The sequence below is a fragment of the Lynx rufus genome, unplaced genomic scaffold, assembly GCF_022079265.1.
Source record: "Lynx rufus isolate CCGP_SWC_20201006 ecotype Redwood Valley unplaced genomic scaffold, mLynRuf1.p SCAF_5, whole genome shotgun sequence".
Classification (NCBI taxonomy): Eukaryota; Metazoa; Chordata; class Mammalia; order Carnivora; family Felidae; genus Lynx; species Lynx rufus.
Window position 1 is genome coordinate 28,730,660 of NW_025814867.1, and position 26,270 is coordinate 28,756,929.

The following is a 26,270-nucleotide window of genomic DNA, read 5'->3' on the forward strand; positions in this document are numbered from 1 at the left end:
GCAATAATATACCCTAACAGTTTTTCCATCATTTCCAATTTCATATTTATAGTTAGAATAGAATGTTTATGATCATCTCTAAGGTTACCACATATAATGTATGACATACATATTAATTTCAACATAACCCACGTCAAACTTTTGTTTGAAAAGAAAATCTATTTTAAATTCAAAGCCTATTCGTGGAAGCTGACAAATATAAAAAACATACCATAATCCCTATTTTGAGAAACCCATCCAATCAACGTAATTAACATGATTCTAAAACACAGGATGAAATGTAATACAACTATATCCTGGAAGACATTTCAGTTGTTCATGGATAGCATGGACTCTGGAGACAAGGGGAAAAAAACCTTAATTCTTTTCCCATTCTTTTTTGTTTCTGAAATCTCTTATTTACTTATTCCACCAAGCCCTAGCCCTTTGCCACTGATAAAGCATCTCAGTTTCTTAAATAAACACCCGAGATTCAAAGCACATGGAAACTAAATCAGTATAAATACGAATACATTTCAGATGAAGCCATAATATAAAAAACTAAATGTATGCTCAATTTCCTCTCAAAATTAATCACATAAATATGACCTTGTTAGAAAATGGAAAATTTTACTCATCTAATCTCTCAAAAACACATATTAAGAGGCAACTATATTCTAGGTACTATGCGAGGCTTTGGGACATGCAAAAATTATTTCTTTCTTTATCATGGCCCTTGTTAATAAATGGTTTTATATTTGAAGCAAACATCATTAAAAATTTTAGCTCTTTCTTAAAATGGATATTCAGGTAATACTGAATCTTCACATGGCTTTCTCTTTTTCTCTTTATGTCTTTCTCCCCTCCCCTCCCCCAAAAGTGATAACACGTTTTGCTACTTGGTTTTTTCCCTTCCAAGTTCCTATTCTGTAAATTCTGGATTCATATTCAACCATATCTGGTATTTGTCATTATCAAAAGCAAAATGATCTAAGGACAAAGAATATAAAACTCCTGAAGACCAGAAAATATTGTGAACATTACATTAATAAATAAAAGTGAAACACAGGTTAAAAATAGTTTTACCTGTGCTATGCTAGCCATTTTAAAATATGCCAGGGCAATAAAGAAATTCCAGTTAGGAAGAATAGAATTAATTCCTCTGCAGCGGCAATATATTGAAATCATTTCTTCCATTGATGGTATCCCTATAAAAATAGCACATACTGTAAAATTTAATGAAAGATATCATGGTGAATATTTCAAACTGTAATAAAATTGCATATGCATATAAAACTGAATATAATAACCATTAATTCGAATAACAAACATGTTCTGAATGTTGACTTCTAAAAAGAATGATGTATATAAAAAAGCTGTATTGTATCATAAATTGCTAAAAGTGAAATGCTATGTTCAGAAAAATCAAGAACAAAATGATTTAGAAACATTTCAAGAAAGTAATTAAAAGTTCTTAACTAAAATTGCTATATAATCTTACCTTTTAATTATGAAGAATAATAAATATAATTTTATATTAATAGCAATTTAGGCAACGTGATGGTTTCATACCTATGTTTTCTTGAAAATAAGAACTTTGATTTAGCATTGGAACTGTCCTTGGCCAAAAGTAGAACCCGGAGAGATGAGCTAAGTCTGACAAAGGATGACCAATGGTTGAAAGCTCCCAATCCAGTACAGCTATAACTCGAGACTGCAATTAAAAATGAAAAGGTTTTAACATATTTATTTAAAAAAAAAATTTTTTTTTCAACGTTTTTTTATTTTATTTTTGGGACAGAGAGAGACAGAGAGGGGCAGAGAGACAGGGAGACACAGAATCGGAAACAGGCTCCAGGCTCTGAGCCATCAGCCCAGAGCCCGACGCGGGGCTCGAACTCACAGACCGCGAGATCGTGACCTGGCTGAAGTCGGACGCTTAACCGACTGCGCCACCCAGGCGCCCCAAGGTTTTAACATATTTAATACAAAACTAAAACAAGGAAATAAATGAAATCCTGTTTTTCATCAAAAGCAAATCTGAGGCCATAGTTTGCAGTCTTCACCTACAATGGCACATTGCATTTATCAAATAACTCATTAGCCTTGATCATGTAGAGCCAAGTCCTCTGGCTCCATTATTGGCCCTCAGTTCTCCTACATTTTACTTTATATACCCTTACTATCTCTACTAATGAGTGGAGGCAAAAGCAGTTGAAATTGCTCAACTGGGAGTTAACTACAGTGAAGAAGAAACTGTAGTAATTACTGGGGTGTCTGAGTGGCTCAGTCAGTTAAGAGTCTGACTTGGGCTCAGGTCATCATCTCGCAGTTTGCGAGTTCGAGCCCCACGTCGGGCTCTGGACTGACAGCTCAGAGCCTGGAGCCTGATTCAGATTCTGTGTCTCTGCCCCTCCCCCACCTACACTCTTTCAAAAATAAACAAACATCAAAAAAATTTTTCTTAAAGAAACTGTAATAATTACTTATAATTCAAGCATCTATGCCAAGTCATGTATAGTTAAAGAGTTTGCTCTGGTGAAAAATCTTTCTGCACAGCAAACATTACACTCTTAGGGCAACAGTAATTTTTAAAATGAGTTATTTCATGTTGTAGATACAAAAATATAATTGTTTAAAAGATGTTATTTGTTTTATGTAGCTAAAATTCACAATTATATGGCAGTATCATAAAATAGTCATGTAATTTGGAACCAATAAAACAGAAAACTTTCCTCATTCTGCTTTGTAACACAGGCTATTTGGGGTGCTTGGGTGGCTCAGTCAGTTAAGTGTCTGACTCTTGGTTTCAGTTCAGATCATGATCTCACGATTTCATGAGTTCAAACTCCGTGTCGGGCTCTGTGCTGACAGTGTGGATCCTGCTTGTGATTCTGTCTCCTGCTCTCTGCCCCTACCCCACTTGTGTTGTCTCTGTCTCCCTCAAAATAAATGAACTTAATAAAAAAATAGGCTATTCAACTGTAAATATAAGAGAAAAAGCAATTTGCAGAATATGTAGAATGTATATAGTTTATCCTATTTTTGTTTAAATAAAAAGGTTATAAACCAATACCCAAAGTTGAAAGGATATACAACAAACTAATGGCAATGGCTGTGGTTATTTCAAGGTATGGAGGCAGGAGGAAAGGAATGGGGGTATAGAGGGGGGAACCTCCACTGGAGGTTTCTGTACAGAGGAGTGACATGATACGGTTCATATTTTAGGAGGGTCACTCTGGCTGCTATAGACTATAGAGGGGCCAGTGAGGAGGCTACACCAATCATCTAGACAAGATTATCTAAGCCAGATAAAACAGCAGGCTCAGCTAGGCAATGCAGGTTACTGGGTTCCATGCCTTTATATGACTTTGTATGTGCTTGTACTCCCCCTGCCCCTCTGGCACACTCATATTGTAACTTTGTGGGAGGGCACAAATTTTGGAATAAGACAGACCTATATTCAAATCATACCTCCACCACTGAATGACTGTGTGACTCTGAACCATCTAGTTAACCTCTCTGAGCCTCAAATTTTCTCAGCCATAATATACCTCTTGCATAGACTTAGTGGGCAGATTAAATGAGGGCAAGTAGCATGTGGTGTTTACCAGTTCCTAGCAAAGTAACTGTCACATAATAGGTGGCCAATATTCAATAAGTACAGAGCCTGGCATATAGTGGGCATTCAAAAAATTTCTATTATAACTAAAGGAAAAATTGATTACCCCCTCCTCCATGATTTGACTTAATAAGACCTTTTATTGTTGTGGTTATAGTGTATTGTAAATTACTATATGAGCTAGATTTGTTAAGAAAACAAAAAAAAGGATTGGGTGCATTTTTCTGTATATTAATTTATTTGTTTCTATGCTCTTACCATCCAGGGAAAGGAGATGAGATACTTGCTTATGCTGTAAATGTTTACCTTTTTTTCAATGAAGCCTGGGAATCTTCTCTGTAGTTAAATTTATCTAAAACATTTTTAGGTTATTTACACAAAGCTATAAAACAATGGCTAGTAAGAAACGTTGATGGTTCATCAAACTTTATAAATTAGTGTAAAGCAGCAATAGTTTATGAGAACACCATCTACACCTGTTTGTGTACAGAGCTGTAACAAACTCAGTCTAAGTCCTAGTGGTTAAAATGAACATTTACTAGTTCATCTTCCTGCTAACAAACTTACTAATAAAATGACTTCTGACAGTTTTTCTGAAACCTCAGCACAACAAATTTCTTTTCATTTTGCTGATTATCCTCTACACTGAGTTTTATTTTTCCAAGTGTGCTTTCTGTACTACTGGATTTTATTAAAATGTGTGTGTGTGTGTGTGTGTGTGTGTGTGTGTGTGTATTACCTTTTCAAAACAAAAGAAACACATGCGATCCAACATTACACACAGGAGATGAAGAAGGCAGGGAAGAAGATGTTAATAGAATTTCAAATAAAAAGATGAAACTAGAGGTAAGGTTATTTTGTTAGTGTGGACAGTTAAACATCGCTTCAAGTTTTCAATGGGCAAAATAAAGTGAGAAGCATGACCAGTCAAAATGTTTACAGCATATACAGATTAAAAATAAATCAGCTGCTTCAGAGTGACCACTTTTCTTGGCAATGAAGCTTAAGAAAAATCTGACCCATCAACCTGCATGAAACAGATATTTGTTGGGGCTCCTGGGTGGCTTGGTCTGTTAAGTGACTGATTCTTGATTTTGGCTCAGGTCATGATCTCATGGTTTTTGAGTTCGAGCCCCACACTGGACTCTATGCTGGCAGTGCAGAGCCAGCTTGGAATTCTCTCCCTCTCAACCTCTGCCCCTCCCCAACTCACATGTGCACTGTCTCTCAAAATATATAAATAAACTTAAAAAAAGAGAAAGACTGTATAGAGTGCTAAAATGTCTTCAACAATGTAAAGAGGACTTCAAGGAGCCTGTGATCCCCAGAAAGCAGCTTGTGCCAGAAAGTGACTACAAGGACAAAAATGAACTAAGCAGAAGGCAAGACAATACACTGAGAGTGGGAATCTAAATGAGAAAAGCAACTTCATAGTTTGCAAAGAACAGAAAAGATCTGAAAAAAAAAAAAAAACAAAACGTGTATAAAAGTCAGAGATTTTATGAAAAGATGAGGTTACAGCCTAGATGAAATTAAGCAACATACATATGTCCCAGATTCTGTTAACGTGATTCATGACTTTATTCTGAAGCAAAAATAAAATGATGCAAGATTAGGGTTAGAGACTATTATAAAGTCAAGAGGTGAGAAGAATCTGGAAGATTAAAAAAATATAAGGTCAGGAAACTTTATAACTCTTATATTACTTGTAAATATCCACAGTCAAAGAATTAATTCAATTGATAATAAAGAAAATAGTTTTTGAAATAACTGATCCATGCCCACATGGGCCAGGCAGGATAAGAAGTCAAATAGAGTCATAAGGGGTTCATGGATTCTGAAGAGCGAGCAATCAAATTTGTAGCATCTTGGGGAGGTATAAAGAAATAAGAGGGGTGCCTGGGTGGCTCAGTCAGTTCAGTGTCTGACTCTGGATTTGGGCTCAGCTCACGATCCCAGGGTCATGTCAAGCATGAAGCCTGCTTAAGATTCTCTCTCTCCCTCTGTCCCTCTCCCCACTCGTGTGCTTTCTCTCTCTTTTAAAGAAAGAGAGAGAGAGAGAGAGAGAGAGAGAGAGAGAGAGAGAGAGATAGGCAGAGGCACCTGGGTAGCTCAGTCGGTTAAGCATGTGACTTCAGCTCATGATCTCACAGTTTTGAGTTCAAGCCCCACATTGGGCTCTGTGCTGACAGCTCAGAGCTTGGAGCCTACAGATTCTGTGTTTCCCCCTCTCCTTTGCTTGTGCTCTGTCTCTCAAAAATAAATAAATGTTAAAAAAAAATTAAAGATTAAAAACGAGAGAGAAATAGAGGGTAAAGAGGGTGTGGTCAAAGACAAGGGGTTTCAATTTCTTTTTTACTTTTAATTTTTTTTTTAATCTTTACTTTTGAGTGAGAGAGAGAGAGAGAGAGAGAGACAGACAGACAGACAGACAGACAGAGTGTGAATGGGAGAGGGGCAGAGAGAGAGGGAGACACAGAATCCGAAGCAGGCTCCAGGCTCTGAGCTGTCAGCACAGAGCCCGACGCGGGGCTTGAACTCACGGACCACGAGATCATGACCTGAGCTGAAGTCAGACGCCCAACAGACTGCGCCACCCAGGCAACCCAAGGGGTTTCAATTTCTATACCAATGAAGTTGACAACTTCCAATAGGGGGGAAAAGCAGTATGATGTAGAAAAAATTATACAACATTGCAAGTCTATAGGCCTGAGTTCAAAACCTGGCTTTACTACCACTGAGCACTTACTAAAGAGTATTTTTAAAATATCTGTAATGTAAAGGGGTTGAAAAAAACCCAAATGCCACATCTTTTCTAGCAATAAAATTAAATTTTATAACTATGCCTCTCCTCAACTACACTAACATTTAAGAGATAACGGAGAAAATTAAAAAGAAAAAGCCATTAAATACAAGTTTTGTTTGCATATCAAATCTTTTTTCTTCATAAATTAATATATAGAAGGCTTTAAGATAGAGGACTTCAGAAGAAGTTATCTGTTAATGTTATCTGAAATATATCTGACTACTAATTAATGAATACGGATGAAAAGGTTTATCTGGTTTTAGTTAAATATACTTGTTTTTCAAGTTGAAATGCACACTAAACTCCTTAAACATTTCTCTGCCAAATAGGTAAGATCTTGTTTAAAAAATTAACAAGGGGGCACCTGGGTGGCTTAGGTGGTTGAACATCTGACTCTTGATTTCAGCTCAGGTCATGATCCCAGGGTAGTGGGATTAAGCCCTGTGTTGGGCTCTGCATTGAGTGTGGAGCCTGCTTAGGATACTCTCTACTCCCTCTGCATCTTTCCCCTGCTTGCACTCTTTCTCTCTCTCTAAAAAAAAAAAAAAAAAAAAAAAAAAAAATTAACAGTATTTTTCAGGAAAACTGGATTTCTTTTAAACATTGCAGTAAGTATGTTGTACTACTGAAATACTCGCTCAAACATGCTTCAAATACTTTACATATAAGTAAATGGAAAATAGGGATTGCAAAACTGAGTAATAAGCTTTGGTTTTGCCATACCCTTTTTAGTAATCCTTTACTGGCTTACCACACACATTCCTGGAAGGTTTATCATTTAGATTTGTTTTTGTCTTCTTTCTTATGTTTTCTGATGACAAAAATAAAACATGCTAGGGGCGCCTGGGTGGCGCAGTCGGTTAAGCGTCCGACTTCAGCCAGGTCACGATCTCGCGGTCCGTGAGTTCGAGCCCCGCGTCGGGCTCTGGGCTGACGGCTCAGAGCCTGGAACCTGTTTCCGATTCTGTGTCTCCCTCTCTCTCTGCCCCTCCCCCGTTCATGCTCTGTCTCTCTCTGTCGCAAAAATAAATAAACGTTGAAAAAAAAAATTAAAAAAAAAAGATAAATAAAACATGCTATTCTTTGGAAAAAACACAAAATGATAAAACCTCAAACCTTACATATTACAGAAAAGTACAACTTATAAGTCTCCTATACTTTGATCCCTTACAACCACTGCTTAAGTTTTAGTACATATTATGAAATACTTACTTTTACCTTACTAGTTTTATGAAGAATAGAGCTTGATAGGCAATTTTAGAAAAGTAAAATAGAGAAATAGAGGAAAAAAATGGAAAAGAAAAAAGAATTGAAACAAGTTGAGCACAGCTATGCCAGGTACTAGCTACTTGCTCCAAACTGATTATTTCATTTTAGCTTCCCAGCAACCCTGAAATTTTGGTATTTCTTTATCCAACTTAAAAGGCACACAATGTCAATTCCCTGGCTTTGAAATTTACTACAGTTGTGTGAGATCCATTTGGGAAATTTGGATGACAGGTATACAAGACCCCTCTGTACTCATTTTACAACTTCTTGTGAGTCCATAATTATTTTAAAATAAAAAATTAAGCGAGTGGTTCAAATAGTAGCATAGGAAAACCTTGAACTCAACTCTTCCACAAACACCATATCTTCAGCTCCATATAGAACAACTGTCTCTGAAAAAGACCTGAAAACTAGCTGAACAGCTCCACCACAATAAAGGATAAAAAGGCTACATCAAGGGCACCTGGCTGGCTCAGTCAGTGAAGCATGCAACTCTTGATCTTGGGGTTGTGAGTTTGAGCCCCATGTTGGGTGTGGAGATAACTTAAAAATAAAATATTAAAAAAGGGGGGGGGTACATCAAGATGGGTAGGAGAGGTAGAGATGTAGTCTCACCAAAACCCCACACTCCAGTGTGGCAACCCACAAGCAGGAGGGATCCCACAAATATGGACTATATCCCTGAGGAGTGTGGGGTTCAAGCCCCATATGAGGTATTCCCATCCTTGTGAACTGCACCAGGGAGATGAGCCTCCAAAATGTCTGGCTTTGAAAACCAAAACACCAGAAGAACCAAAAGCCTCCAGGAAATGGAGACTCCACTCTTAAAGGGCTCATGCACAGACTTACCCATCTTGGATCCCAGCACAAAAGCAGCAGGTTGGAAAGAACTTAGATCATATATGAAAAGATTTACTGGCTAATCTTAAATCATCTGTGGGAGAGGCAGGGGTCTATTCGAACTCTCTCTGGGGATAAAGATGATGGCAGGTGCCATTTTTGCATTCTCTATCTTGCTAGTGCTGCTTGCCCTGGCCCTGTGCTACCAAATGGCTCTGCCTCACTGACCTCAGCAAATAGGCTACCCAGCTGGGTGCTCCCTTGAGGCCTCACCCCAGTAAATCCAATGGATGGTACTGTCCTGACCCAACCCTCCCTATGGCCCCACCAAAGCTGGCAGGTGTATGCTGTCCACAGAAGGGATACCTCTTGAGTGCCTGGCTCTGGTGGCCAGGGGGTTTGCATTTCTGGGCCCCATGGTGGCTGAAATGATCAGAGAGACAGTCCTTGGCAGGCTACCACCCTCAGGGGACTGCACAGAGAGCAGATTGAAATACATTCTACCTTCTTGTGACCTCTCCTTTAAGACTTGGAGAGATAGCTGTTGTGCTTAATACATAGAAACAAAGAGAGAATCAAGCAAAATGAGGTAAAGGGAATAGGTTCCAAACAAAAGAACAAGATAAAACTCCAGAAAAAATCTTAATGAAATGGAGATAAATAATTTACCTGATAAAGAGTTCAAAGTAATGGTCATAAAGATGCTTACCGATTTCAGAAGAGTAGATGAACACAGCAAGAGCTTCAACAAAGAGATTGAAAATATAAGGAAGTACCGAACAGAAATTAGAAAGCTGAAGAATGCAGCTACGGAACTGAAAGATACACAAGAGGGGTTCAACAACAGACTAGATGAAGCTGAAGAAAGGATCAGTGACCTAGAAAATGGGGGAGTGAAACTCACCAAAATCTAACAGCAAAAAGAAAAAAAATTTAAACAGTGACAATAGTTTAAGGGACCTATGAAACATCAAGTGGAATGACATTTGTGTTATAGGGGTCCAAGAGAAGAGAGAGAGAGAAAGGAACAGAAAACTTATTTGAAGAAATAATGACTGAAAATCTCCCTAACTTAGGGAAGGAAACAGAGTTGCAGATGCAGGAGTCCAGGACCAGACAGCTTTACTGGTGAATTCTATCCAACTTTTACTAAGATTTAATATCTATCCTTCTCAAACTCTTCCAAAAAACTGAAGAGAATGGAATGCTTCCAAACTCATTTTATAAGCCAGCATTACCTCGATACCAAAGAGAGGCAAGACACCAGAAAAACAAGAAAATTACAGGCCAATATCCCCGATGAACATAGATGCAAAGATCTTCAACAAAATATTAGCAAACAAATTCAACAATACATTGAAAAGATCATACAACATGATGAAGTGGAATTTATTCCAGAGATGCAAGGATGTTTCAACATGTGCAAATAAATCAATGTTACATACCACATTAAGAAAATGAAGGCTAACAATCATGTGATCACCTAAGTAGATGTGGAAAAAAACATTTGACAAAATTCAATATCCATTTACGATAAAAACTCTCAACAAAGCTATTATAGTGAATGTACCTCAACCTAAAAAGGCCCACATATGATAAGCCCACAGCAAACATACTCAATGGTAAAAAGCTGAAAACTTTTCCTCTAACAATCAGGAACAAGACATGAATGCCCACTCTTGATACTTTCATTTAACATAGTATTGGAAGTCCAGAGCAATTACGTGAGAAACCGAAATTAAAATGCATCTAAATTGGAAAGGAAGAAGGGAAACTGTCACCATTTGTGGACAATATGATTCTACACATAGCAAATTCTACAAGACTCCACCAAAAAAAAGTATTACGATAAACAAATTCAGTAAAGTTGCTGGATACATAATCAACATACAACACTGTTGTGTTTTTATGCTGTAACCACAAACTATCAGAAAGAAAAATTAAGAAAACAGTTCCACTTACAACTGCACCAAAAAGAATAAAATACCTAGGACTAAGTTTAACCAAGCAGGTAAAAGATCTGTATAATGAAAACTATACAACACTGATGAAAGAAACTGAAGAACACACAAACGGAAAGATATCCCATGCTCATAGATTGAAGAATATTATTAAAATATCCATATTATCCAAAGCAATCTATAGATTCAGTGCAATTCCTATCAAAATTCCAGTAGAATTTTCCACAGAAAAAGAACAAAGAATCTTAAAATTTGTATGGAAGCACATGAGATCCCATATAGCCAAAGCCACCTTGAGAAAGAATAAAGCTGGAAGCATCATGCTTCCTGATTTCAATTACAATGCTATAATAATCAAAACAGTATTGGCACAAAATAGACATAAAGATAAATCAAACAGAATAAAGAGCCCAGGAAAAACCCCACCCACATATGGTCAATTAATTTGTGACAAAGGAGGCAAGAATATACAATGGGGAAAAGACAGTCTCTTTAATAAATGGTATTGGGGAAAATTGGACAGCCACATGCAAAAGAATGAAACTGAACCTCTATCTTTCACCATACATAAATTAAATCAAACTGGATTAAAGACTTGAATATAAGACCAGAAACCACAAAATTCCTAGAAGAAAACATAGGCAGTAGGCTACTTGACGTTGCTCTTGGCAGTATATATATACATATATGTATACATATATGTAACTGATTCCAGGCAAAGGCAACAAATGCAAAAATAAACAAATGGAACTACATCAGACTAAAAACCTCTACACAGCTCTACAAACCTCTACAAACCTCCTTTATTGAAAGGAAACTCAATAAACTAAATAAAATAAAATTGAAAGGAAACTCAATAAAATAAAAAGGCAACCTCCTGAATGAGACATCTGCAAGTCATATATTCATAAGGGGTTAATAGCCAAAATAGATAAAGAACTCATATAATTCAATAACAAAAAAACAATCTGATTAAATGACAGGCAGAAGATCTAAATAGACACTTTTCCAAAGAAGGCATGCAGATGGCCAACAGTCACATGAAAAAAATGCTCAACAACACTAATCATCAGGGAAATACAAATCAAAACCACAATGAGATATCATCTCTCACCTGTCGTAATGGCTATATTCAAAAAGATGGGAAATAGCAAGTGCTAGTGAGGATATGGAGAAAAGGCAACCTTTGTGCATCACTGGTGGGAATGCAGATCGATGCAGCCACTATGAAAAACAGTATGAAATTTCCTTAAAAGAAAAGAGAACTACCACATGATCCAGCAACTCTACTTCTGTATATTTATATGAAGAAAATGTAGACGTTAATTAGAAAAGATATATGCACCCCTACGTTCACTGCAGTATTATTCACAATAGCAAAGATAGTAAAACAACTAAAGCATCCATTGGTGAATGGAAAAAGATGTGAGATACACACACACACACACACACACACACACACACACATTGGAATGCTATTCAGCCATAAAAAAGAATGAAAGCTTGCCATTTGTGACAACATGAATGGACTTTGAGGGTATAATGCTAAGTGAAGTGAGTTAGACAAAGGAAGACAAATACCATATGATTTCACTTATATGTGGAATCTAAAAAAACAAAACCAACGAACAAGCAAAACAAATATAACCAAACTCATACATAACATGTAGAGAGCAGACTCATAGTTGCCAGAGGTAAGAAGGTATATGGTGTGGGTGAAATGGGAGAAGGGGCTAAGAGGTACAAACTTCCCCATAAAATAAGTAAGTCATGAGGATACAATGTACTAGAGTCTAGAGTCAACAACATTATATTGTATATTATGTGACTACATATGGTGAAGGGAGAAACAATACTTATTGTGGTGACTGTTTCATAGTATATGAAAGTATCAAATCATTATATTGTACACCTAAACTAATATAATGTTAAATATCAATTAGGCATCAATAAAAACAAATTAAAATAAAAACTGAAGCACAAAGAGAGGTTAAATTATTTGCTTTAAGGTCACACTGTCAGAGAATAAAAATTAAGCAGAAACATAGGATATAGAAATAGTGATTAATTAAAATCAATTCTTTCAACTTAGATTGATTCAGAAACATAAACACCTGCTTCATAAATGCTACAGTCATTGCTTTAAAGGAGGTAATAGAGTAGCATGTCCCCATTTATTGAGCATCCATATAGACTCTAGAGACGAAGATAAAAAAAAATTAAGACATAATCCTTATCCTCAAAGAAAAAAATAAAAAGCCTTCAATCATAGTGTTAGGAATATATACAGGTGAGCACATACATACACATATTCAGCTCGCTATAGTCCAAGGATTGATTTTCTGATTTGTGGAGTGCCTTCACAAAAAAAGCATATCTAATATTTTCCCATTTACTTATGAAATCTAAAAAAGCGAGGTGGAGGGGTGCCAGGCTGGCTCAGTGGCTAAAGCATGCAACTCTTGATCTTGGGATCATGAGTTCAAGCCCCACACTGGGGGTAGAGTTCACTTAAGAAAATAAATAAGAAGGGCATTAAAAAATAAGTAAATAAAAATAAAAAATGAGGTGGAAAAGATAAACTATTAAGCTATTTCACAGCTTTCAATGCAGGCACAGTGTATCTTTCCCTCTGACTGCTCTTACAGTTCATTTTGTAGGACATACTTTAGCACTTGGATATATATTGTTCTCTGCTGTTATATATTTTTCTCTACAGTTGTGTTTCGACCTCATTAAGAGCTGTACTGCGTTTCCAACTCCATCTTTCAGAGCAAATAGTTGGTAATAAATAAATGCTAGTTGACTTGTACTCTGCCAACCATATGTTACTTCCATAAAAAATTAGCTACAATATTTAAATAGGAGGCAGAAATTGATTAAATTTAACTAATAAATATGAGATTATTGGGTATAAAGTAGAAGAAATTTTACTAGATACCATATAACTCTAATAAAAGATACATGTCACAAATTGGTATTGCAGAGAAATAGCTTCATGCTGTGCCTCTAGAAGTTGTTTCTTTTTTAAAAAATAGTTGGAAGAACTACTGAATATTCTGCTTATCTAAAGGAAGTTGACACCTGTTTGACAACTTTAATCCTATAAGAAGTGGTTTTCAAGAATATTGTCAAAACGTCAATACTACCCAAAGCTATCTACACATTCAATGCAATCCCAATCAAAATTGCACCAGCATTCTTCTCGAAGCTAGAACAAGCAATCCTAAAATTCACATGGAACCACAAAAGGCCCCAAATAGCCAAAGTAATTTTGAAGAAGAAGACCAAAGCAGGAGGAATCACAATCCCAGACTTTAGCCTCTACTACAAAGCTGTCATCATCAAGACAGCATGGTATTGGCGCAAAAACAGACACATAGACCAATGGAATAGAATAGAAACCCCAGAACTAGACCCACAAACGTATGGCCAACTCATCTTTGACAAAGCAGGAAAGAATATCCAATGGAAAAAAGACAGTCTCTTTAACAAATGGTGCTGGGAGAACTGGACAGTAACATGCAGAAGGTTGAAACTAGACCACTTTCTGACACCATTCACAAAAATAAACTCAAAATGGATAAAGGACCTGAATGTGAGACAGGAAACCATCAAAACCCTAGAGGAGAAAACAGGAAAAGACCTCTCTGACCTCAGCCGTAGCAATTTCTTACTTGACACATCCCCAAAGGCAAGGGAATTAAAAGCAAAAATGAACTATTGGGACCTCATGAAGATAAAAAGCTTCTGCACAGCAAAGGACACAATCAACAAAACTAAAAGGCAACCAACGGAATGGGAAAAGATATTTGCAAATGACATATCGGACAAAGGGCTGGTATCCAAAATCTATAAAGAGCTCACCAAACTCCACACCCGAAAAACAAATAACCCAGTGAAGAAATGGGCAGAAAACATGAATAGACACTTCTCTAAAGAAGACATCCAGATGGCCAACAGGCACATGAAAAGATGTTCAGCGTCGCTCCTTATCAGGGAAATACAAATCAAAACCACACTCAGGTATCACCTCACGCCAGTCAGAGTGGCCAAAATGAACAAATCAGGAGACTATAGATGCTGGCGAGGATGTGGAGAAACGGGAACCCTCTTGCACTGTTGGTGGGAATGCAAATTGGTGCAGCCGCTCTGGAAAGCAGTGTGGAGGTTCCTCAGAAAATTAAAAATAGACCTACCCTATGACCCAGCAATAGCACTGCTAGGAATCTACCCAAGGGATACAGGAGTACTGATGCATAGGGGCACTTGTACCCCAATGTTCATAGCAGCACTCTCAACAATAGCCAAATTATGGAAAGAGCCTAAATATCCATCAACTGATGAATGGATAAAGAAATTGTGGTTTATATACACAATGGAATACTACGTGGCAATGAGAAAAAATGAAATATGGCCTTTTGTAGCAACGTGGATGGAACTGGAGAGTGTGATGCTAAGTGAAATAAGCCATACAGAGAAAGACAGATACCATATGGTTTCACTCTTATGTGGATCCTGAGAAACTTAACAGGAACCCATGGGGGAGGGGAAGGTAAAAAAAAAAAAAAAAAGGACGTTAGAGTGGGAGAGAGCCAAAGCATAAGAGACTGTTAAAAACTGAGAACAAACTGAGGGTTGATGGGGGGTGGGAGGGAGGGGGGGGTGGGAGGGAGGGGAGGGTGGGTGATGGGTATTGAGGAGGGCACCTTTTGGGATGAGCACTGGGTGTTGTATGGAAACCAATTTGTCAATAAACTTCATATAAAAAAAAATAAAAAAAAAATAAAAATACTTGAAACGCTAAAAAAAAAAAAAAAAAAAAAAAAAAGTAGGCAGTTACCTATGCCATAAAATCTGTAGGACTCATTCCTGAAACTTTTGAGTGGTGAAGACAGTACCAAAGAGGAAGAGTGAGGTTGGGTTGGGTTGGCCTCCATTGGAGCTCTGAAGGGAATATCTAGCTAGTACTTGTGTCCCAAGTCAAAAGTGCTAAGACCTAATTAATTTATTATAAATACAGCTTAAATACCTCTGTAGGGTGGAAAACTATGTTATCTGGTTTGTAGTCTCCATGAATCAAATTTTCTTCATTGTCATTATCTGGCAAGTTTTTCATTAGCCAGTGAAATAGCTGGTTCATGGCAAGGATGTCCTGATGAGCTACAGCTTTATATTGCTCTATCCAGGTTGATACCTAAAGATATATAAATAAGAAAAATTGTAAAGTTGAACATAGAACTTAGGTTCTAAATTTAAACAAAATTCAATCATATCAAATTTGGTTTCATTCCTCAACGCTCCAGACAAATCCCTCTAAGTGACGTTCACATGAACCTAAAACATTTAAATCTCTCTTCCATCTAGTTCCCTTTTACTAACTTAGATTTTTATCAGGAAAAAAAATACTGGCACAGGGATCAAGAAATGTGGGTTCTAGCCTCTATTCTGCAACTATTTTGTGAAAGAATAAAAGAATGTACACAAACACATATATACACAAATAAAAGGTATAGCAGATTTCTGGAAGGGTCACAAGAAACAAGTAATCTCTGAAAAAGGAAATACGGGGGCTGGGAGAAGAAGGGAGACTTTTACTTTTCATTTTAATACTTTTTCTTATTACCTACAGAATCTTCTAAATATATTTCAGGTATAAGGAGTGCAAAGACTTTTTATTGTTCTTAGAATCAAATACAAACAAATCAAATTATACTCAAAGTCCTCCATCAATTGAAACCATATTATTCATCAGCTCATAGTTCTCTCTCCATTGCCCAAGGTATCTCTGGTCAACTTAGTGCAGTAAAGACCTTCATCTGTGGAATCATACAGACTCAAGTATAAATAATGCCTAAGCCACTTATTCACGTATTATTTGATACGCAGTAGCCTTAGATTCCTCATGTGCAAAATGAGGGTAATAATACCTATGTCTTAGGATTATTACGAAGATTTTAAAAGCAACCTACCTACCATGGGGCCTGGCATAGTGTGAGTACTCTCTAAATCTTATTCCCTTCTCTCTTCCCTTAGCCCCCCTCAAAAAGACAGACAGACAGACAGACATAGGCAAATAGTCCCATACACATCTGATCTTGCTGTCTCTTTGGTTTGAAATGCTCACCATCTCTTCCCTATCACTCTAGATTTTCTCTTTACTTAAATACACAGTGCAAGACAGATCTCTCCCACAAACCTTTCCCCACCCAAGTAAGGGCACACTGATATGCACCCTCTAAAGAGAACAGCTCTCATGATGGGTACCAAACAATTTACTACTAGATTATATACTCCTTTATTCTATTTTCAAGTTTCACATAAATGAGATTCATGTATAGGTCTCTCAAAAAAAAATGTTCCTTTAGGGGAAGAACTTATTTCTATTTTCTTGATATTTAACAGTGTATTAAGGAAGTATTAAACACACACAATTGTGCTTAATAAATGTTAACTTCAAAAGGAAAACTGTATAGAAAACATATTGATAAATTAAGTGAAGAGGAAGAAAAGCTTTAAATTTGCATCCATGTACATGTTGTTAGTTACAGAAGCTTAGGCTGAACAAACCTGATCTAAAAATATAAAATTATTTTCTGCTAACAAAAAGCCAATAGAAAGGTTGATATTAAAAGTTATACCCAAGTTTCGGGAAAGTATAATGGGTTTTTATTTTGACTAATCAAGGATATTATTTCCAAGAACTTGAGAAAAGGAGCTCTTCATGTGGACGCATTACCTGTCTTTTGCAGTACCCAGCACCTCTACCATATCCTTCCAGCTGCAACGACTGTACATTCAAGGAATGTAACCGAGCCAAGGTTTCTATCATGGCCACATATATGGCTGAGCGTTCTGCTGGGCTAACTCCAGGAATTGTAAAATCACGAAAGATTCGACCCTATAGAAACAATTACAATAGATAATTTAAAACAAAATACATTTTTTCACTCCAATTACTTGTAGTGTCATAATCCCCCATTGTCCACACAAAAAAAAGTCAGGATAACAGTTTTCCAACAAAAACAATTCTTTGTAGAATATGCTAGAAAAACATTCACTTAGGAAACATGTTTAATAGATTATGTATGCCAAAGGGAATATACAACGATATTCCAAAATGAACTTAATGGACAAAACTACTCTCAAGTTACAGTTTACAAAATAATTTTTTTTAAACACTTTGAATTTATTGTTCTTAAGGGATTGATATTCTCTTTGGAGTAGTATTTTTCTGTCCACCATCTGGAGGGTTTGGTTATTGCCACTACATATAGCTCTTTATTGCCATCTAGAGGAAAATTTGAGAATAAGTCAACACCTGCTAATTACTAAATTTGTTCCTAGTCTATTTCATCCCTCCTACACTGCCTGTGCTCAAATTCAAATGAAAGTTTAAGCCCTTGCAAAGCAAATTACCTAAAATGTTAACTAATAAACTATTATTTATTAACATCTAATTTTCACGATTAAAAATAAAAGCAACAATAAAGATTAAGTGTTAATTTACCTGCACATGTTCCATCATGTAAAATTCTGTTCCAATGATAGAAGCATCACTGCAGTACAGTAAAGGCTTGGGAACGGGGAATCCAATTGAAAACAAAGCTTTCTGGACTTCAAATTCTCTATCAATCTAAATAGGATGATGGATTATTAAAAATCAGAAACACAGAAATTTAAGTTAAAAAAAATTTTTTTTGATGTTTATTTTTGAGAGAGAAAGACAGAATATGAGCAGGGGAGGAGCTGAGAGAGATAGAGAGGGAGACACAGAATCCAAAGTGGGCTCCAGGCTCTGAGCTGTCAGCACAGAGCCTAATGTGGGGCTCAAACCCACGAACTGCAAGATCATGACCTGAGCTGAAGTCAGAGGCTCAACTGACTGAGCCACCCAGGTGCCCCAATTTAAGTTTTAATTAATTTTTTTTTAAGTAATCTTTACGCCCAGTGTGGGGCTTGAACTCCTGACCCTAAGATAAAGAGTCATGTGCTCTTCCAACTGAGCCAGCCAGGTACCCTAGAAACACAGAAATTTAATAACGATTGTGACCTTACATTAATGCTAGAAATCAATTTTATTTAGAAAATTTTTAAATATTAGGCTGCCTGGGTGGCTCAGTCAGTGGCTTCGTCAGTTTGGGTCATGATCTCACATTTCGTGGATTTAAGCCCTGCATTGGGCTCTGCTGACAGCTCAGAGCCTGGAGCTTGCTTCAGATTCTGTGTCTCCCTTTCTCTCTGCCCCTCTCCTGCTTGCACTATGTCTCTCTCTCTCTCTCTCTCTCTCAAAAATAAATATGTAAATTTTTTTTAAATTTTTAATGTTTATTATTTATTTTTGAGAGGGACAGAGAGAGAGAGAGAGACAGAGAGAGAAACAGACAGAGTACGAGTAGGGGAGAGGCAGAGAGAGAGGGAGACATAGAATCCGAAGCAGGCTCCAGGCTCTGAGCTGTTAGCCCAGAGCCTGACATGGGGCTTGAACTTACAGACCGTGAAATCATGACCTGAGCCAAAGTCGGACGCTTAACCAACTGAGCCACCCAGGCACCCCTACAAATCAATTTTAAAACAGTATCAACAAATGACCTGGGGGGTAATATTTTCCTTAAAAGTAGTCATGTAGTCATAGCAATTATTACAATTATAAATTAGGCCAGCACTAAAAAAAAAAAAAAAAAGAAAGAAAGAAATTTAATTAGGCTAAAGGATAGCACATGAATGGGGCTTCATCCTGGCTCTGCTCATATGAAGGCAACAGTTCCTGACCACAATATTTCACAAATTTCATAATATTTCACGAAGAGATGTTCTCAGCAATTCACGGCTCACTGGCTCGCTCTCGTTTACTCTTTCTCTCTTTTTCTGTCTCTCAAGGGGGCTCAGGCAAGTCTCTATTCTAAGGCTCTGAGCACAGTCAGCTACATGGTGCTGGGGGAGGCCAGTGAGTGTTGGTAGAAGGGAAAAGCACTAGCTTTTCTGGAGATCTAAAGAGGTATTTGTTTCTAAAGCAGAGGATGGGAATCCTTCCTGGTATCCAAGGCTGCCATGGAGTTCAAGATAACCATGGGGAAAGGAGGCAAAGACACGTAAGCTAACACTGAAACAGGAACCCAAATATGATAAAAGGGTCTCCTCAACCAGGACAGATATATGAGCCTATCACTCAGGACCTCAGGACATGGCTCACAGCAGAGCTGTGATGCTGACTCATCTGGCCCCAGACTCAGCGGTGACTGATGACTTCTAAGGAGGAGAAACCACGCAGCTCACTTTGACAGCTGTAATAAAGCAGCAGTTGATAAAGATTAACTAGAGCAGGGACATGACTAAACAATGACCAAGGTGAGAGAAGCCAGCAGAGCCATAGGCTGTGACAGAAGTGTTTGTAAGCACCCTGGTGCTGGAATGATGACCTGAGCTTAAGTCCAATGCTTAGCCAACTGAACCACCCAGGTACCCCTCCTCAAGTCCTTTTTAAAAACAAAAAGGGATAAAATTCAAGTGAAATTTTCATCTGATAAATAAAATACATTATTATTTAATAACATGAGATGACTTTTAAAGCAATTTAGGGGCGCCTGGGTAACTCGTTGGGTTAAATGTCAGACTTCGCCTCAGGTCACGATCTCACAGTTCATGAGTTTGAAGCCCACACTGAGCTCTGTGCTGACAGCTTGGGCCTTGCTTCGGATTCTCTTTTTCCCTCTCTCTCTGCCCTTCCCCCACTTGTGAGTGCTTTCTCTCAAAAATAAACATTTTAAAAAATAAAAAATAAATAAAAGCAATTTAAAATGTTTTTTTTGTGTGTGTGCATAAAAAGCATTTATTTGTCAACAAAGAATTCTTGCATTTGTAGAGGTGTCTGTATGGCTCAGTTGGTTGAGTGTCCAACCCCTGATTTCGGCTTAGGTCATGATCCCAGGGTCATGGGATCGAACCCGGTGTTGGACTCCACACCAAGTGTGGAGCCTGCTTGGGATTCTCTCTCTCTTTCTCTCTCTCTCCCTCTCTCCCCCGATTCCCGCTCCTCTCCCCTGCTCATGTACTCTAAAATTTAAAAAAAGGGGGGGTTCCTGGGTGGCAGTTGAATGTCTGATTCTCGATTTTGGCTCAGGTCATGATCTCACATTTCATGAGTTTGAGCCCTGCGTTGGGTTCCATGCCATCAGCCAGGAACCTGCTTGGGATTCTCTCTCTCCCTCTCCCTCTGCCTCTCCCCTGCTCTCTTTCTAAAATAAGTAAACTTAAAAAAGAATTATTGCATTTGTACACCATACCTTATGTGCTTTAGGAAGAAGTGATCCAGATGGTTTTTTTCTGAGTACATATGCTTGATAGCCCTTCTGGAGATAAAAGGTTGGATTGGACTGTCCTGATCTGGGTAAGAGTAGAGAAAAGGCCTATTACAAAGATATATTTTCCTTCCCCAAATGCTACCAAGATGTCAAAAGAAGCACAAAATGAAAATAAATAAATTTCAGTGCTGGGAAATCAACAGAGGTGCTACCAGCAGCTCAAAACACTAGTTTTTGGATGATATAAAGCAGATGATAACACAGTGGCAGCTGGAGAATCTGTAATCCACATAGGTAGAAGAGAGGACCTCACTCCCTGCCTGTAAATCATGAATTTTATCAGTAGTACCCCTAGAATAATGCCTAGATCTAAGTAAATGAAGGCTGGGAAAAGAGATTGTATGTGATCAGTCAGAAAATTAATTAAAGGATGCTGGAATAGGTGGGTAAATGGCCCCTCATCTGCTGTTAGAGATATAACCCCCAGATGCTTCACCAAGGCTAGCACCTAAGTATAGCTCTCCACAATGGGAATTCTGGTAAGAGAGAAGTGTCTGGACCAGGGTGAACATCTGGGCCAGGGAGATACAACAGTGCCCCAAGGAACTCATAGATACCAGGGCATTGGCTTTCCCTGAAAGGAGAGCAAAAATTCTCACATGGACTAAAAATATCCTCCAGATATCAAAACTATTCAATTTACACCTTCATTCACAATATAGCAGTTTAGAATTACCCAGCTTTTGAAGATTCCAAAAGCATGAAAGAGAGGCCTTAAACAAATAATTAAAAGAATCAGTCTCTGAGGTAACAGGTAATAGGAAGTGAAAAAAAAATCTTTGAAGTTTCTCCCTAGGCCTTTAGCTTCTATCTGCAAAGGACAAAACTAGTCCAGATTGAATGCAGTAGCAGCTCCATTGTCTACATCTTTCTTCTACAAGCCAGACCCATCCTTCCCAGGAATCATATCTAAGAACACTGATTTTGGCACCATCTAAACCTGTGTGGGTGCCTTTTAACATGGAAAAATAGAGATCATTGCCAGTGGTCAAGAATGGGATCACCTCAAGCTATGTTGATTATTGGGACATGGGAAAATTTATTTGTGATGCTACAAAGAGTCAAGTTGCAATGAAACTTACAACATTTTTTTTAATGCCAAAAGTCTGATTGATGCATTTTTTGATGATGCAATCATATATGAAGTACCAGCCTTTCAAGATAGTAAATGACGTAAGTGAAATATAAAGAAAAAACAAGGGCCGCCTGGGTGGCGCAGTCGGTTAAGCGTCCGACTTCAGCCAGGTCACCATCTCGCGGTCCGTGAGTTCGAGCCCCGCGTCAGGCTCTGGGCTGATGGCTCGGAGCCTGGAGCCTGTTTCCGATTCTGTGTCTCCCTCTCTCTCTGCCCCTCCCCCGTTCATGCTCTGTCTCTCTCTGTCCCAAAAATAAATAAATGTTGGAAAAAAAAAAAAAAAAGAAAAAACAAAAAGCTTTTTATTGAAGATAGAGTTACCATATGACCCAGCAATTCCACTCCTAGGTATAGATCTAAGGGAACCGAAAACACATTTGTATAAAACCTTGTCCGTGAATGTTCATAGCAGAACTATTCACAACAGCCCCAAAATGGAAATAACCCAAATGTCCATTAATAGACAGATGTATAAACAGAATGTAACACAGCCATATAATGGACTGTTAGCCATAGAAGGAATAAAGTTCTGACACATGCTGCAACAAGAATGGGCTTTGAAAACATGACGCTAAGTGAAAAAAAGCCAGTTACAAAAGACCATGTATTGTATGATTCCACTTCTTTGAAATGTCCAGAGTATGTAAATCCATAGGGACAGAAAGTGGATTAGTGGCTGCTAAGGGATGGGAGGAGGGCAGAATTGGTAGGTAAGGATTTCTTTCTAGGTTGATGGAAATGTTCTGGAAATAGAGGTGCTGGTGACAAAACATTGTGAATATACTAAAACCCACTAAGTTGTATATTTAAAAATAGTTCAAATTTTAAATGTTATGTAAGATAAATTTTGTCTCAAAAAAATCCCAGTGACACTATACTTCAACAGAAAAATAAATTAAAAAATACATATTTCTGTTAAAATCTCACCAAATTAAAATCTTCTCCTCTGTGTACATATATACCATGGTTCCTAAAAAGAACCCCCAAAAATGCAGAAGCCCACTTTGGGAAGATCATCACCAACACTGTGCACATAGTAATGGCTAACTTTAATCACTCTAAACATCAGGTTGCCATATAATCCAGAAAACACTGATGGTACCAATATGATAAGAATCATCAATAAGCCAATAGCCATAGCTATTGTTTAGGAGTTGGACAAGATATTTGGTGCTGAAAGAAATGTGTTGCTATAACCAAAGAGGTGGTATTTTTGATTCCAAATCTTAGTTAACAAAGATGGAATCTTCGTATTTAAGTATGCAGTTAGGGAAATTCACTCGGCTGGAGAAGACTTTGATTAGACAATCAGTCTCACAAAACCTAATTGACTACCCTCTGCACTAGTTCACTTGGAAACATACAAAGTCAGGGGTGTCTGGGTGGCTGTCGTTAAGTGGCTGACTCTTGATATTAGCTCAGGTCATGATCACATGGTTTGTGAGCTTGAGCCCTGCATAAGGGCTCAATGCTGACAGCACAGAGCTTGCTTGGGATTCTCTCTCCCTCTCTCTCTGTCCCTCTTTCCCCCTCAAAATAAATAAATAAACTTAAAAAAAAGAAGAAGAAGAGGAAGCATATGAAGTCAGGAAATGCAGTTTTGCAGCAGGGCAACATCAGATGAACTTCTACAGCAGGGGCATCACAGTAATCCATGCAGCATTCTAGGATCTACTCTGTGACCCCTGTGTCCCTTTGGTGATGGCTCAGGTTCTAAGAAATGGGACCACATAGGTTCCACCCTGGCTTAGAAGCCTCATGTTCCACAGGAGCTATTGTCTCTAGTAACATTCTTCTGGACACAGCTCCCAGCTTCCTGGCAAGGGACATGAGCAGGTACAAGAACTTGGTACACTTAGGGAAGCCCAAAGTACCCCACCAGATACTTAGAGTTCATTTCCAGGACTTCTAGTTTAGATTACAGTTTATCAATTACATATTATTTTTACCGGAAGTAATGTTGCCTAGAAACACAGCTGACATGCCACCTTTAAGGAGTTACTAGAGTAACAAAGCTAGAAAGTTAACTTAATTTGTCCATAGAGAAGGAGAAAAGGTTCTTTAAGCCTTTCTTCACATCTTGCTAGATAAGTCTCAGGCCCACAAGGTCATCCTACTGGGTGGTTTCAGCTGCATCCCCAAGCTTCAGAAACTTAGAAATATCTATAGGAATTTTCTTTCAAAAGCAAGAAATTAGAAAAAAGCATCAATCCTGACAAGGGTGTTACTTATGTTTGCAGCTATGTAGGCAGCCATCTTGTCTCTTGTCCAGGGATAAATCTGAAACTATTCAAAATTCACTGCTCTTTGATATCATTCCATCTCCTTTGGTATTGAAACCACTGGTGGAGTAATGACTGTTCTGATTACGTGCAATACCACAGATCATACCAAATGGACTTTGACCTTCACTATCTACTCTGACAATCAGTTTAGTGTGTTCATTCAGATTCATGAAATTGAGCAATGATACAGGATAACAAGTAGTTTGGAAAATTTGAACTAATAAACATCCCTCCTGCACACTTTAGAGTTGTACAATTGAACTTTTTTTCATTAATTTTTTAAATGATTATTTTTGAGAAAGACACAGCACGAGCAGGGGAGGGGCAGAGAGAGAGGGTGACACAGACTCTGAAGCAGGCTCCAGGCTCTGAGCTGTCAGCACAGAGCCCAATACGGGGCTCAAACCCACAAGCCATGAGATCATGACCTGAGCTGAAGTCAGACATTCAAATCGACTAAGCCACCCAGGTGCCCCTAAAGTAACTATTGATGTTGATGCTAACAGCATTTTAAATTTTTTTTTTCAACGTTTATTTATTTTTTTGGGACAGAGAGAGACGGAGCATGAACGGGGGAAGGGCAGAGAGAGAGGGAGACACAGAATCGGAAACAGGCTCCAGGCTCTGAGCCATCAGCCCAGAGCCTGACGCGGGGCTCGAACTCATGGACCGCGAGATCGTGACCTGGCTGAAGTCGGACGCTTAACTGACTGCGCCACCCAGTCGCCCCAGATGCTAACAGCATTTTAAATGTATTTGCTCTAGATAAGAGATCAAGAAAATTAAAGATTAAAAGACCACTGTCATGGTGTTTGAGCATGGAAAACATTGAGTATCCAGTACAAGAGGCTTAGAAGTACAAAGCTAGAGATTAGAAGCAGAGAGGCAAAATATCCCCTAAGGACATGCTCTGATCCTATATTTTCAACAGTAAGGCCATGGTGGAAGATGAGACACATCAAAGCAGAATCAAAGATGAAGTCAAACAGAAGATGCCTGTTGTGGAACCATGAATGCAGAAATAGACCAAGCTGACCAAAACAACATAACACATTCCACAGAGTTATGAAGTCTGAAAGATCCTAATTTGTAGAGAGATCAGTGACAGTTTTTAAAAATCATATTTGAGCTATTACTAGACATTTTGAATACTTGAATACACACAGGGGAAGAGAATACAGGTTCATTCTATTCATATGAGAAATAAATGGAAAGTGCTATTCATTTTAGAGAACAAAGTTTGTTTTTTTTGTTTGTTTGTTTGTTTGTTTGTTTGTTTTTGAGAGAGAGAGAGAGGGTGGGAGAGGAAGAAAGAGAATCTTAAGCAGGCTCCATGCCCAGCATGGAAAAATGACATGGGGCTTGATCTCACAACAGTGAGATCATGACCTGAGCCAAAATCAAGAGTTGGACACTTAACTAGCTGAGCCATCCAGGCACCCTGAACAAAGTTATTTTTAAATTGGCATCATTTGTTGGGGGGGGGGGTTGGAGCCCAGAGCACTTAGTATAAGACTGCCCCTCTGTAGTCCCAAACACTTCACTTTTCTTATTTCCCATCACTTATATCACTACTGTCATGAACCCCCCAGGACTGGTCTCATCATGTTTTGTTTTTTTGTTTTTAAGTAAGCTCTATGCCCAATGTGGGGCTTTAACCCACCATTATGAGATCAACAGTCTCATGCTCTACTGACTGAGCTAGGCAGATGCCCCTTATGCTCTTTATCCTTGTTTAGGTCATCAACAAAAGTCCCAGATTCCCATATCACCACTTACCTACTATACTCTAATTCCCATAAGGCTCTGCACAGGCCCTGTTTTGTCTTCTTCTCCCACCCTCCCCTCCCCCAACTCTTGATATCTTTTCTCTTTGCCCCTGGAACTGTCTTTCAGCATAATCACAAACAGCTTCACTCTCTGAATGGACACTTCACCTTCTTGCTGTGACTAAAGCTTGAATGTTCCATGAGGCCCCTGTTTCCTTTGCAGGCTTATTACACAGTAGATTC

General features: G+C 38.2%; 1 protein-coding gene across 1 annotated transcript in view; it reads right to left on the minus strand.

Moving 5' to 3' along the window:
* ACAD11 (acyl-CoA dehydrogenase family member 11) overlaps nt 1-26,270 on the minus strand; it is a 91,371-nt gene that overhangs the window by 62,135 nt on the left and 2,966 nt on the right. The window contains exons 2-7 of the mRNA XM_047099005.1: nt 20,761-20,860; nt 17,988-18,113; nt 17,217-17,378; nt 15,510-15,674; nt 1,552-1,693; nt 1,066-1,187 (exon numbers count right to left, since the gene is read on the minus strand). Of these exons, the coding sequence (XP_046954961.1) occupies nt 1,066-1,187; nt 1,552-1,693; nt 15,510-15,674; nt 17,217-17,378; nt 17,988-18,113; nt 20,761-20,860 (817 nt within the window). The remainder of the gene's footprint in view (nt 1-1,065; nt 1,188-1,551; nt 1,694-15,509; nt 15,675-17,216; nt 17,379-17,987; nt 18,114-20,760; nt 20,861-26,270) is intronic.